At 43.3% G+C, this 15,418-nt stretch overlaps 1 protein-coding gene across 2 annotated transcripts in view; it reads right to left on the reverse strand.

Moving 5' to 3' along the window:
* The window catches only part of exo1 (exonuclease 1), a 28,592-nt gene that overhangs the window by 2,065 nt on the left and 11,109 nt on the right, over window positions 1-15,418 (reverse strand). For both annotated transcript variants that reach the window (XM_029127301.3, XM_029127300.3), the window contains exons 12-13: window positions 2,002-2,482; window positions 1,769-1,867 (exon numbers count right to left, since the gene is read on the reverse strand). In XM_029127301.3, the coding sequence (XP_028983134.1) occupies window positions 1,769-1,867; window positions 2,002-2,482 (580 nt within the window). The remainder of the gene's footprint in view (window positions 1-1,768; window positions 1,868-2,001; window positions 2,483-15,418) is intronic.

The following is a 15,418-nucleotide window of genomic DNA, read 5'->3' on the forward strand; positions in this document are numbered from 1 at the left end:
TAGCTGCAGAGGAAAATGTTGGCGCTTTGGAGGAAACGTGTGCAGCTCCTAGCTAGTCATAATAAACCATTGGTGCTTTTATTTTGAAAGTATATGGAAGAAGACTGTGTGGGTAATTGAAAAAATTGTATAATAGACTCATTAACTACTCAATACGCCAGTTGAAAGAAGAAATATTGTTATATTTAGCTTTAGATTGGTGGCCTTATTTTGAAAGGATATGGACAAAACATGCAGGTAATATTACTAAACTATAAAGCAGTCTCATTAAGTAATAATTTTATTAATTAGCAGTAATTACCCATTCAGAGGCATGCTTTGGAGGTGCTTTTATTTGAAAGGATTTTCAGAAGGATGGGTGTGTGCTTATTAGCTAAACTGTAAAATAGTCTAATTAACTACTCACAATTACCCACAATTACCCATTCAAAAGCAGAAATAGTGCTATTAATGCTAAATTTGGATTGGTGCTTTTATTTTAAAAAGGATTCAGAGGAAGTGTCTGATTAATTACTAAACAATAAAACAGTGTAATGAACCAATAAGTTATATGCATAGAGCTGCTACAATGAGCATCAGGAGTGTGAGCAGTCAGTCAAATAGATGAAAGGCAGGAAAATCAGGTTTATTCTGTTCTGTGAAAGCAGAGTTACACCCCTGCTAAATAGGCTTCTTACAGCAAAAGTCTATCTATCACAAAATTAACTCAACTTTTTGAATGCCAAGGCTTTAATGAGCAACTAGTGTGAGTTTTATGTTTGAAGACTACAAATTGTGGCCACAGCCTCGTGTACCTCTGCGTTTCTCTAAAAAAAAAAAAAAAAAAAAAAGTATCACAGCCAAATGTATTAGTGTGAATGGGAAGAATTCTGGAACTCTGAACTTTGAAGCAGCTAAAGTATATGTCTGAGGGCTTAAGCAGACACAACATTAGAAAGACGACGAGTATGACTACGAACGAGTGAAAAAATTATATTCGTAGAGTGAAAACTGTGGCTGTAGTGACGAGTTAAAAAGAAAAGTTCTAGCTTAAAAAAAAAAAAAAACAAGCCCTCGCACTCTAGCTGTGACATCATGCACTCTAGCTCACGCAATACACACTAATGGAAAAGTTGAAAATTAACCAAAAACCACCCTATACTTAAACTGCTATAAATCAGAAACTATTAAAGATATTTAAAATATATCTGGAAGATTGATAGCTGAATGTTTGAAGATTAGTTTGAAGTTTGAACAGTGTCAGTAGCTTAAAGGAGACAAAACTGAAAAATATTTAAAAAATGATTTTCAATTTCTCAATGGGGGGGGGGGGGTATGAACGATATGAAAAATAATAGAATGGTTAATGGAAACACACTTTTTCTTAAAAAGGTGAATAATTTAATATTTGAACGGTTTCTGTAACTGAAAGTATGCTGGACTAGTTAACTTGCAAAAAACGTACGGAAGAAACAGAACAATAATAACAATAAAAATAACAAAAATAATATTAAGATTAGATGCTGGAAGCATTCACTGTATTGCGATTATTATTTTATCCATAATATTTGCTTTAAATCTTTGTCACTATATCACTCTGTATATTCTTTTCTTGGGTCATATTGTTGTTACTTTAGTTATCCTTATCAATCATCAAATTCCTAGGCCACATATTTAAATGTATACTGTTTTTACATTTATCTATATGAAGTAGTTGTGTACTCAAACCACAATTGAACCTAAACACACATGCGTGTTATGCATTGTGACGACGTGGGCACAAACACACCTTTGAAGTCAGCATCTCAGATTTCTTTGCTTGTTTTGATTGTGTGATTGTGGTCCTTGTGTCCTTCACTTGCTCTGAATCCTTACTAGAATTCATTTCCTGAGGAAGCACAAATGAGAACACACAGTTATGGTATCAAAATGGCTTTCTGCATGAAATGCGTATGTGAAAGCTGACTCAACCTTTGAATGTTTAGGTATTTATAAAGACAATGGCAATTTGTATGAGCATACCAAAGCTACATTCGCTTGGAACGCTGGAGGAGTGTAGTTGGGGATGTCCTCATTGTTAATGGTGATGTTTTTGGATGGTGGAGAGTGTAGGAGATTGTCCAACAAGTTTGGTCCAGAAGATAGATGATGGAATGATGATATGTCTCCAGAGAGTTTGTTGGTCTTTGGAGATGAGGAAAATGTCTCGCCTTTATAATGTGGCAGGATGGACAGACGTGAGGTGGCCGTACAGTCTTTTGTTGGTTCAGTGTAGGAGCAGTTGCCGGACCAACTGAACTCTCTGAGGCCCTGACTGGCCGACGTAGCAAGTTTAGTAATGGGTGATGGAGGACTGGGGGTTCCTATGGATGGAACCTCGGGACCATCGCAGTCACCAGTCTTAATGCCATGGCAGGATTTGTCTTGAGTGGGGGTCACAACTGCACGCTTCTTAGTGGACAAATCACTAGATCTGTCTGCTGAACTTGAACTGCTGAAAAACCTACATGTGGGAACAAACACAACGACATCAAGAATTGCCAAGCATCGTAACCACAAGTATAGTCACTGAGTTAAGTGTTCCTTTTAAGCCAAAAAAGGATTACGCATCAAGCAAACCAGTGTCTCCAGTGTGAATGGTTTATGCTGTTGTGTTATTAGCCATGCTCCAAATCTGTGATTTTTTATAGTTTGCACACGTCACTTACGGGACGTGTGCGAACAACATGGAGGGCAGATAGTCGCAACCAGATTTTCTATTTAGGTATTGTGCTTTTTCAGGCTAAAAGATATTGGACCTGTATCTCTCAATAAGGTGTCTGTAAATTTTCATGCAAAAGAAAAGCCTTTCTGAAAATGTGTCCTCTTTTCAGGTGAAAGTGCATATGGCATAGGAAAGGTCAGGTCGTTCTAGTAATGCCGACATACACCTGTCTCACTGATCAACTTCCATCGTCAAACCAGCCAACACTAGTTTAAGTGTACAATAATACAGTGTTGATTGTAATGGTTTTGACTGAAAGGAGCTGGTTGACTCACTGTCACATACTGTAGCAATGATATTAGCAAGGTATTCTCATGAGAAAAAAATTGCATATGCACAATTCATACTATGATAGTATAATACTTTCTTGTTTTTGTTTGGGAATAATTTGCAATTCTGTTGTTTGATAGTAACTATCCTTTTTCTCACTAGTACTTAGGACTTCATTTTGCGACATTACAAAACATTTTATGAAGTACAACCGTACAGATGACTATATCTGGTGTGTAAGGGCTATCATCTCAGGGTGTCCGGTCAGAACAACAATCTCTGTATAGATGAGTCGAGATAAAGGCAGAGACAGATCCAGATTGGGAAAAACTTTATCTTCATGAAGATCAGCAAACAAATACTTTGAGTATATATGGATGTGGGTGTGGTTTTCCTACAGCAGAAACAAATACTAAATTATCAAAAAAAATTTAAAGTCCAAGATATATATACACACGTATATATCTCTATCTATCTATCTATCTATCTATCTATATATATATATATATATACACACACATATATATATATACACACACATATATATATATATATATATATATATACACATATATATATACATACATACATACATACATATACACATATATATATATATATACGTCTTGAGCAAGACCCTGCAAGCTACCGCCTACCACATAAAGATCAGAGACAATGAACCACATGATACCGGCTCAGACGTCGCCCGGTCTAACAAGGTATGCATCAGGTGTTGGGGAACCAGAGCACCTTGGCAAGAAGTGGGCTACTGGAACAAGAAAGAAATGGCTAAGATGCGAGAACAAGGCTCTGTTGGAATGCTACTACTCAAGTAACCCTAGTCAGAGGAGTTACATGCAAAGAATGTGCGGTGAATGAAAACGGAGAAACCCATATTCAAGGCTGACGACGAAGCAACTAGTAGCTCAGTGTTCCAACATCCACAAACGGCAACTGCTATCACAACTTGAGATTGACGAGGTACAACACAAATGCTACGGCAAGGGGGAGCCAGGACGCCAGGTCAGAGGGGAGGTTTCACCATCTCCCCAACCGGAAATTGGGTACGAAGCCCCAATGAGCACAGATACGCTGAGCGAGGCAGCGACTGACCTGAAAGATAAAGATTGAACAGGCAACCCCGAAGCCAACTACAACGGCTAAGTGAAGTACCGTCAGAAAGTCTAATGGAAGATGTGAATGCAGCATTGCAGCTCTGAGCTTGACAACTCAGAGTGGAGCCCAGGACGCAGAGTCGCAGTCTTACACGCCTCTCTGCATGTTCTCTACAGCCGCGACCCACTCTTAGTCTTAGTTATCGCATAGAGACTGTGTCTGCTTCTCGACCACCTAAACTATACAAGTCACAAACAAATCAAAGAGGAGTGACTTACCAGAATTTAATAAACATCAAAACAGTTCCTCTTACGGAACAAAGTAATAGTAAGCTAATAAAGTGTGGTTTATTAAATATCAGATCTCTCTCATCTAAATCCTTTTTAATAAATGACTTGATAAGTGACCATCACATAGATCTGTTCTGTCTGACTGAAACCTGGCTGCAGCAGGATGAATATGTTACTTTAAATGAGTCGACTCCAATGAGTCACATCAACTATCATGTTCCAAGAAGTACAGGTAGAGGTGGAGGAGTAGCAGCAGTTTATAAATCAGATTTATTAATTACTCCTAAACCTAAACATAGTTATAACTCATTTGAGAGCCTCACTGAGCCTTTCTCACCCAGACTCTAAAACTCAGAAACCAGTTGTGTTTTGTATTGTTTGCCGTCCTCCTGCTCCATATTCAGAGTTCTTAACTGAATTCTCTGAATTCTTATCTGACTTAGTTCTTAGCACAGATAAAGTCATTGTAGTGGGAGACTTTAACATTCATGTAGATGTTGACAGCAACTGTCTCAGCACTGCTTTTAACTCCTTAATAGACACTATTGGTTTTACACAGCAGGTAAATGAACCCACTCATCGTTTTAACCACACCCTAGATCTTGTCCTGACATATGGGATTGAAATTGATAATTTAATAGTTCTTCCCCAAAACCCTCTGTTATCTGACCATTTCTTATTAACTTTTGAATTTAGCACAACTGACCCTATAACAGCTGGAAAGAAATGTTACTATAGCAGATGTTTATCTGACAATGCTGTTGCCAGATTCAAGCAGATGATTCCATCATCTTTTGCCTCAATGTCTTGCAGATACAGAGAACAGTCACCTTAATCCTTATGAACAGGTTGACTGTCTTGTAGATGATGCTGCAGCTTCTCTACGTACAATGTTAGACACAGTGGCTCCTCTGAAGAAGAAGACAGTGAATCAGAGGAGGTTAGCTCCGTGGTATAACTCAGACATCCGCAGTCTAAAGCAAAGGACTAGACAACTAGAAAGACAGTGGCGTTCCAACAAAATAAATGTAAACTGCATTGCATGGAAGGACAGTCTAATGAAATATAAAAAAGCACTTTGTGCTGCTAGAAAAACATATTATTCCTCCCTAATTGAGGAAAACAAAAACAACCCCAGGTTTCATTTCAGCACTGTAGCCAGGCTGACAAAGAGTCATAGCTGTATTGAGTCTACTATGCCCTTAAATCTCAGCAGCAATGACTTTATGAACTACTTTACTAATAAAATTATCATCATTAGAAAAAACATTCAGCAGCGACTTCTTCCAAATGACAGAAAGCACTGTCTAGATCCATCAACTTTAAATTTATTAAATCCTCTGTCTTACCTAGACAGCTTCTCCCCCATAACTCATATGGAGTTAACCTCAAGACCGATGCCCAATAATTAACTCTTCCAATTTGTCCACTTGTCTTTTAGATCCAATCCCAACCAGATTACTCAAAGAAGTTCTACTTTTAATCAGCTCATCCATATTAAATCAAATCAACCAATCTTTACAACTAGGCTATGTACCACAGGCTTTTAAGGTGGCTGTGGTCAAACCTCTATTGAAAAAACCAACCCTTGACCCTGGACAACTAGCCAACTATAGGCCCATTTCAAATTTACCCTTTATTTCCAAGATTCTGGAAAAAAATCGTGGCTAAACAATTATCTGACCACCTTAGTGGGAATAACCTGTATGAAGATTTTCAGTCAGGATTTAGAAAACATCATAGCACAGAAACAGCTCTGGTTAGAGTCACTAATGATCTTCTATTAGCTTCGGATAATGGTCTAGTTTCTGTCCTTGTCCTGTTAGATCTTAGTGCTGCATTTGATACAATTGATCATCACATTCTATTACAGACACTAGAACATAGAATCGGGATTAATGGAACAGCATTGGGATGGTTTAAATCCTATTTGTTGAACAGATTCCAGTTTGTTCATGTTAATGATAAATTCTCCACACGCACAAGGATTAGCTATGGAGTTCCACAGGGTTCTGTGCTGGGTCCAATTCTGTTTAGCTTATACATGTCTCCTCTAGGTGAGATTATTAGAAAGCATTCTATTAATTTTCATTTTTACGCAGATGATACTCAGCTATACATGTCCTTGGAACCAAATGAAACAGATCAACTAGTCAAAATTCAGGGTTGTTTAAAAGACATCAAATCCTGGATGTCCCAAAACTTCCTTCAACTAAACTCAGATAAAACCGAGATTCTTATTGTTGGGCCTAAAAATCTGAGAGAGACACTATTGAGTCAGATAGCCACCCTGGATGGCATAACATTAGCTTCAGATTCTACTGTGAGGAACCTCGGTGTCATGTTTGACCAGGATCTCTCTTTTACATCATACATTAAACAAATCTCCAGAACCGCCTACTTCCACCTTAGAAATATAGTTAAAATCAGAAGCATCCTCTCTCAGAGCGATGCAGAGAAACTGATCCATGCATTTGTTACCTCTAGGCTGGACTACTGTAACTCCTTACTCATAGGATGTCCTAACAGCTCCTTAAAAAGCCTACAGCTCATTCAAAATGCTGCAGCCAGAGTTCTGACAGGACTTAGAAAGAGAGATCACATTTCTCCTACATTAGCTTCTCTGCACTGGCTGCCTGTAAAATGTAGGATAGAATTTAAAATTCTCCTACTCACATACAAAGTACTCAATGATAAAGCTCCTTCTTATCTTAAAGACCTTATAGTTCCTTATGCTCCCAGCAGAACACTTCGTTCTCAGAGCGCTGGGCTACTTGCGGTTCCTAGAGTGTTTAAATGTAGAACAGGGGGCAGAGCTTTTAGCTACCAAGCTCCTCTCCTCTGGAACCAGCTCCCTCTTCAGGTTCGAGAAGCTGACACACTCTCCACCTTTAAGATTAGGCTTAAAACCTTCCTTTTTGATAAAGCTTATAGTTAGAGATGGTTCAGGTCACTGGCAATTATTGTTAGTCACAAGAACCATCTCTTAGTTAAGCTGCAATAGACATAGACTGCTGGGGGACTTAATTTATACACTGAGCTCCTCTGTTTCCTTCTACCTCCTCTGTCCCATAACCTCCCATCATTGTCCAATGTTTAACTAACCTTGTCTCTTTCTGTCCAGTAGTTGTGCTTCTCTCCTCTCTCTCCCCCCCCACCCCCACTCTTTCTCCCTCTCTGTCCTCACCCACAGGTATCATTGGACTCAAAGTTTGGTGTCTGTGATGGGCAGCTGCGGATCCAACCATCCTGCCTGCATCCAGTCCCTGGTCCTACCATCCTGCCTGTGCTCTGTTGTTGCTTGTTGTTGCTTGTTGCTGTTGCTGTGCTTTTCTATCTCTCTATCCTCTCACCCCAACCGGTCGAGGCAGATGGCCGCCCACATCCAGTCTGGTTCTGCTGGAGGTTTCTTCCTCGTTAGAGAGGGAGTTTTTCCTCTCCACTGTTGCTGTCAAATTAAATGCTTGCTGTATGTGGGATTTGTTGGGTTTAGTTGTGTGAGGTTTTAAACCTTACTTTGTAAAGTGCCTTGAAATAACTTTGTTGTGATTTGGCGCTATATAAATAAAATTGAATTGAATTGAATTGAGCATTGAGAGAGATCCCTACCACAACAATCACAGAAACCAATGAGCTGATATACGCTTCAGCATCAGTGATCCTAGAGGAGCTTGGCTATTAGAGCAACCATGGGAGCCATGAGAAACAATACCCACCATGGAAGCCAAGGTTGGAGGCAAAAATCAAGGCAGCTCGGAGGGAAGTGAGCCAAATGACAGAGGCCCAGAGAGGTGCAATGAAAAGACCGATGCCCAAGAGGTACAGCCAGATGCCCATACCTAAAGCACTTGAAACTGCCAAGCAAAGGCTACAAGCCTTGGCCAGCCAATAATACACCAGAGACAACGAAGCCAAACGAATAAACCGGCTGTTCGCAACACAACCTGCGAAAGTGTACTCTCAATGGCAGGGTAATAACAGCAGAGTAGACCCACCAAGGCTGGAAACTGAACGGTACTGGAAGGGTATATGGGAAAGGGAGGCATCACACAACAGTGATGCACAGTGGCTGGTGGATCTGAGGGAAGACCACAGCAACCCCCCTGAACAGAATCCAGTGACTATCACAGTGGCAGACATCCAACAAAAAGTCTCAGGTATGAAAAACTGGACAGCACCTGGCCCTGACATGATCCACGCCTACTGGCTAAAGAAGCTCACTGCAATCCATGAGCGCCTGGCAGCACAAATGAACCAGCTGCTAAGGGATGGGACTCACCCTGAATGGCTAACCGAAGGGCAAACGATCCTGATAATGAAGGATCCCTCAAAGGGTACAGTCCCATCCAACTACCGGCCAATAACCTGTCTCTCCATAACATGGAAGCTCATGTCAGGCATCATCGCAGCTAAGATAAGTGGGCACATGGGTCAATACATGAGCAAAGCACAGAAGGGCATTGGTACAGAGGAGCCAAACACTAACTCCTGGTAGACAGAACAGTCGCCCAAGACTGCAGAATGCGACACACCAACCTGTGCACAGCCTGGTTCGACTACAAGAAAGCCTATGACTAAATGCCACACACATGGATCACTGAATGCTTGGAGCTGTACAACATCAATAGAACTCTAAGGGCCTTCATTGCAAACTCGATGAGGTTGTGGAGAACCACCCTTGAAGCCAACGGGAAGCAACTTGCCCAAGTATCCATTAAATGAGGCATATACCAAGGAGATGCATAGTCCCCACTGCTGTTCTGCATCAGTCTGAACCCCCTCAGCCAAATAATAAACAAGACTGGCTATGGATACCGACTCCGGAACGGGGCCACTATAAGTCACCTCTTCTACATGGATGACATCAAGCTGTATGCCAAGAGTGAGCGAGACATCGACTCGCTGATCAACACCACCTGGATCCACAGCTCAGACATTGGGATGTCATTCGGGCTTGAGAAATGTGGAAGGATGGTGACAAAGAGAGGCAAGGTTATCCACACAGAAGGGGTCTCACTGCCAGAAGGAACAATAGCAGACATTGAGGACAGTACTCATATTTACCCAGTCAAAACCAAAAATCTTGCCACTTAAGGTAATAAATTACATTGGTGCTTCTATTTTGAAAAGATTTAGAGGCCATGTGAGAGTGATTACTAAACTATAAAATAGTCGTTAAATAGTCATAACTTATCATTCAAAACCAAAAATAGCCCTATTACAGCAATAGATTTAGATTAAGCCCTTTCCGAATAAATACACCATAGTAAGTGTGTTTGTGTTTATTTGCTGAACTGTAAAATGGTCTCATTAACGGTTAGTAAATATTCAGTCAGAACCAGTAACTTAAAGCAAATAAATTGCATTGGTGCTTTTATTTTGAAAGGATTTAGATGAAATGTGTGGGTGTAATAACGTGACTGTCAATTAGTTTTTAAATAGTCATAATTAACCATTCAAGCCAAAAATAGTGCAGTTAAAGCTAATAAATTGCATTGATGCTTTTATTTTGAAAGGACTGTGGAAAGCATGTGTGGGTAATTGCTAAACTGTTAATCTTTAAAAAGTCATACTTACCCAGGCAAAAGCAAAAATATTGCTATTAAGGCCAATTATTTGGCCTGGTGCTTTTCTTTTGAAAGAAATTATTAGATTGTGTAGTAATTAAGCACACACTTTAGTGTACTTGACTAATCAGTAATTAGCATGGATCTGCTGTGTAGACTGAGCATTAGGAGTTTAGATAGGGTAAAAATTGTGGCTGTAGTGATGAGTTAAAGACAGAAGTTCTGTCTTTAAGAAGCGCACCCTCGCACTCTAGCTGTGACATCACGCATTCTAGCTCACACAATACACACTAATGGAAAAGCTGAAAATGTAACAAAAAATACACGATATTTTAACGCTGAAATTGAAAAGTATAGAAGATACAAGGACACTGAATGACAGATAAAGTTTATAAGTTTATAAGTTAAAGATTATAGACGCTTTTGAAGTTGAAATGCCGTTTCTACACCAAATTCAATTCAATTCAATTCTATTGAAGGGAGAGTGAGTTTGATGAGGTCAAAGAGAGTATCCCCAGAGGAGAGAGGGTGGTGGTTGGAGCAGACTTTAATGGGCATGTTGGTGAGGGGAACAGAGATGATGGAGAGGTGATGGGCAGGTTTGGTGTCAAGAAAAGGAATGTAGAAGGACAGATTTGGGGGACTTTGGTAAGAGGATAGAAATGGCTGTAGTTAACACTCAGAAGAGGAAGCAGAGGAGTGAGAGGAGCACAGAGGAGAGTGAAGCAGAGAGTGAAGCACAAGAGTGGCGGTAGGAGCATGCAGGTGGACCATATCCTATGTAGACGAGGTCATTTGAGAAAAGTTAGTGACTGCAAAGTGGTGGTGGGAGACAGTGTAGCCAGACAGCACCGCATGGTGGTGTCTAAGATGACTCTGGTGGTCAGGAATAAGAAGAGAGGAAAGACAGAAAAGAAGACCAAATGGTGGAAGTTAAAGAATGAAGAAACTTGCGAGGAATTCAGGCAGAGAGAACGTCAGAGTAGTCCAGGACATGTATGAGAAGAGTATGACGGTGGTGAGATATAGGTCAGGCAGGAGTTTAAGGTGGAGGTGGGACTACACCAAGGATCAACTGAGTCCCTTCTTGTTTCCTATGCTGATGGACAGGCTGACAGGTGATCAGGTCAGACAGGAATCTCCCTGGACAATGATGTTTGCAGTGAAAGCAGAGAGCAAGTGGAGGAACAGCTAGAGAGGTGGAGGTTTGCTCTGGGGGAAGAGGCATGTAAGTCAGCTGGAGTAAGACAGAATACATGTGTCTAAACTAGAGGGAGCGAGGTAGAACAGTGAGGTTACAGTGGGCTGAGGTGAAGAAGGTGCCAGAGTCTAAGTACTTGTGGCGAGCGTGGAAAGGAGGTGAAAAGGCGAGTGCAGACAGGTGGGAGCACGTGGAGGAAAGTGTCAGGAGTGTTGTGTGGCAGAAGAGTGTTAGCCAGACTCAAAGGAAAGGTGGACAAGACAGTGGTGAGACCAGCTCTGCTGCTGACGGTAGAAGTGAGAAAGAGACAAGAGGTAGACATGGAGGCAGCAAAGATAAAGAGGTTCTCTTTAGTGACAGAATCAGGAACGAGCTCATGAGAAGGATGGCTCACGTTGCCTGTGTTAGCAACAAAGTCAGACTGAGATGGTTTGGACATGTGCAGCAGAGAGATAGTGAATATATTGGTAGAAGGATGTTGGAAGGAAGATGGAGCTGCCAGACAAGAGGACGTCCAAGTAGGAGATACATGAATGTGCTAACAGAGGACATGAGGTTGGCTGGTGTGAGTGTAGAAAATGCCCAGGATAGAATGAGATGGAAAAGTACGATTCCCTGTGGCAACCTTTAATGGGAAAAGTCGAAAGAGTATTAATAGTTCTGGCTTTGAAGTCAGTATCACAAGCGAGAAGAGATAAAATCTCTCACATCTGTTAAATATAGACCTAGATTCAGGATTTGTTTAGTGTTGGTCAGTAAAGTTTTTTTTTTTTTTTTTTTTTTTTTTTTTTTTGTTCTGTCCAGCAGTTAAGCAAGCAGCATATATTACGCTGAATGCCATATTGTGATGGACAGCTTTGCTTTAACAAGAAGAGTATATATAGAATATATATACTCTTCCTGATTTATGGTTTATTTAATGGTTTATTTAGCTAATCCAAAATGTGTGTGATGTTGCTGTGTTGGTGGACAGGTTAGGGATCTGCTTTAGGGTGTGTATGCGGGAGGGTGGGGGGGAGGGGGGGTAAGGGGTGCAACCAGCTGCTGAAACCAAGCAAATCTGTTAAGTAAACAATCGGAGCAAAAAAAAAAATAAAATAAATAAAATAAATAAGAAGCATGGATGTACTTTAGGCTAACACATTCATAACTAAACAATTTTTGTGCTGTGGTTTACCTTGGAGATTAATACTAATACCAATAATAGTGCTAAGGTATGTGCACATACTAATACAAACATATACATACAATATACATACATATGTGCATTATTATACATATCCCATACTACTTAATAAAAGTCATGACATACAACACCACAAATTCCATATTCACACATTATTCATGTTGGTAGTGATAAGTATCAATAATACTTACAGTTGGATTTGGAAAGTGTCCCACTACAAGGTTAGTAAGGCTGTAGCTTAACATTATTCACCCAAAGGGTGAGGCAGACGTTGGTGCATGAACAATGCCACTTGTGGAAGCCAGGGTGATGGGAGGGGCTCCGCCACTACGCCCATCCAGCAAGCAGAGGAAGGAATCCTAGCAGCCAGGGAGCACACACACCTTCAGTTCCAGGAGGGCAGGTGTTGCGACCCAAGCCGCCCACACAGAGCCCCCCAGGCAGAGCTGCAGCAGCCACAGAGACAGCACCCGAGGCCAGAGTGGGCCACCGGGGGTCAACGCTGTCCGCCCCATGAGAACCAGGGGCAAACACTCCCCCCGGCGGGAGGGTCGGCCTGAAAGAGTAGAGCCCGAGGACCCACGGTCCGTAGGGAGCCCGCCAGAAGATGCCCCCGCGCCCAGAGTGGGGCCCGCCCCCAGTCCACCACCCCCACACGGGCGGAGCGGGGCCTACCCCATCGGCCCGACCTCATCCCCTGGCGCTACAGCGGCCTGCAGCACAAGGCCAGCAATTGGTGGGGTCAGCAGAAAAGAGACCACCCAGGCAGACGATCATCGTACCCCGGGCGAAAAACCGGACCCCCCACACTTCAACCGCACCACACGCATACCAACTCACACAAACACAGATGCATACACCCACCCACATGTGCAACACACATCATCACATCAACACACACACACACCATAGACTTCCTCACAACAAATTAGTCAATCATACGTGAACCAATGCACTCTCAGATACATTCTCCCACCCACACCATTCGCTTGATCACATTCGTGGGGAGGGTAGGTCTCCGGCCTGCCGTCCATGTGGCCCCAGGCAGGGACCGCAGCTCATCCCGAGCCCCGACCAACCCCCCCAACCCGGAGGAGGCAGAGGGCAGCAGAAAAAGGCACCCCAGAACCCTGCAACCCAGCTTGGACGTGAGTGTGTGGAACTAAAGTGCACTGAAGGTGGGTGACACCTCCAGGAGCACAACCGCTGGCTGACGGTGTGTCCCCCGGACAGTGCCCCCCCGCGCCCTAAATGTCTTTTTGTAGTTAAAACTGGGTGGTGATCTCTCCATCAGGGCCAGTGGCCGAGGCCACAACTGGCCTCAGCCCCAGGCCCCAGTGAAAGAGCCCACCCCCGGCCCTAAATGTATGTGTATGTAGCTAAGTATGAGGAACTTTGGGAGATACCCAATTCTCCGGGGGGTCCAGCAGACAGAGCCATCAATGGGAAGTCTACTGGCCCCCCCGGAAGGAGCCCCCAGATTCCTGGACAAGTGTGTATGACTAATGCAATTAAAACTGCAGAGCATCCCACTTGGAAGGGACGGAACCACTTCCCAGTAGCCCTGGTCCCTCCATCAGCAGGACGCCCCTTGCAGACCTAAGTGGATGAATGCGGAGAAATGTAGTTGGGAAGCAGAGCTCCAGGGTCCGCAGAGCCAGGTTCCCGACTGGCTCTGCTACCTATCCCACCACCCCCCACAACCCCCAGCCACGAAGGGACAGCCGAGACCCAGGGACCGCAGTACTACTGCCCAGGCGCCACACGCAGCACAGCCAGAGCCATCCTCACCCTTCTTTCACACTTACCCATTCTCTCGCTCAAGTATGCCCATGCTCGCCCCGTGTAGTGCTACACTCAAACCTACACACATACTCTGCGGTTGTGCATTGAGGGCCAGCTTCCGCCCAGGGCCCAATGAAGGTTCTAGCCTGAGTAGTCCGCCAACCCCCCCTGCAACAGGCCCGAGCAGTTACCAGAGGGCGTCGGACCGCTAGGGCAGGCAGCGCCCCACCCGAGCAGGGGCAGCGCCCCAGGGGAGAGACACCCCTCCGGGCACAGGCAGGCACCCCCAGAGGGAGTCCCCCGGACGCAGGTTACCCAGGTCTCCACCCCCAGGTCCGCCCCCGCACACCGGCAGGGAGGCCCGCCTCCGGCTCTCCGGAGACAGGCACACGCCAACCCTCAAAATGGTCCCACCCCGGCACAGGGCCGCCGGTCCCAGCAGCCACCACACCCCCGCCGCAGGGGACCCCTGCGGCCAGCCCTGAGTCCACCAACCCGTTGTCCCGGTTCTTTAGGCAGGCAGGCACCACCAACCACCAGTCACCCCCCCACCACTGTGCCAGACATGACGCAGCACCCGAGCCCCACGCATCCTTACCTGGAAATGGAATCAATCAGAGTATAGTTTTGGTCATTGATTTGATGAAGCAGACAATGTGTCTAAGGTGGTATAATCTAACAAGCTGTTCAGGTATTGAGTAATGCTTAATTTTTTTTTTGTTTTCCAGTTCATGAGGATGATTTTTTTTTGCGACACAGAGGGCAGAAAGAAGTGTGTGTGATGAGTTTGTCTCTAGATCAAGCCCACTTAGATCTCCTAGAAGACAAAGTGCAGGGGCTGCTGGGATTGGACAGCTTAACTGGGTTGACAGGTGTTCACATACTCTTTGCCAAAATTGCTGCACAGGTGAGCATGACCAGAATGCATGTAGGAATCTATCTGCTGTGTTATCTGTACAGTGAGGGCAAATATTTGAGTTTGTGAGACCCATTTGGAACATCCTTTGTCCTGTATAGTGAGTTCTATGAAGAATTTTGTATTGTATTAGTTGTAAATTTGTATTTTTTGTCATTCTGAATAAATTAGAACATATGTTATTCCAGAATGTGTAATTAGTGGTGATATTGAGATCAGCTTCCCATTTAGAGATCGGAAGGCTCACTGTCTGGTCTACATTGGAAATTAAGATATAGATTTTGGATACTGTCCTTTTCCCTGATATATCAATAAATCGCTCTATTACTGGTGGTGGTTGCATG

Source organism: Betta splendens, chromosome 15, assembly GCF_900634795.4.
Source record: "Betta splendens chromosome 15, fBetSpl5.4, whole genome shotgun sequence".
Classification (NCBI taxonomy): Eukaryota; Metazoa; Chordata; class Actinopteri; order Anabantiformes; family Osphronemidae; genus Betta; species Betta splendens.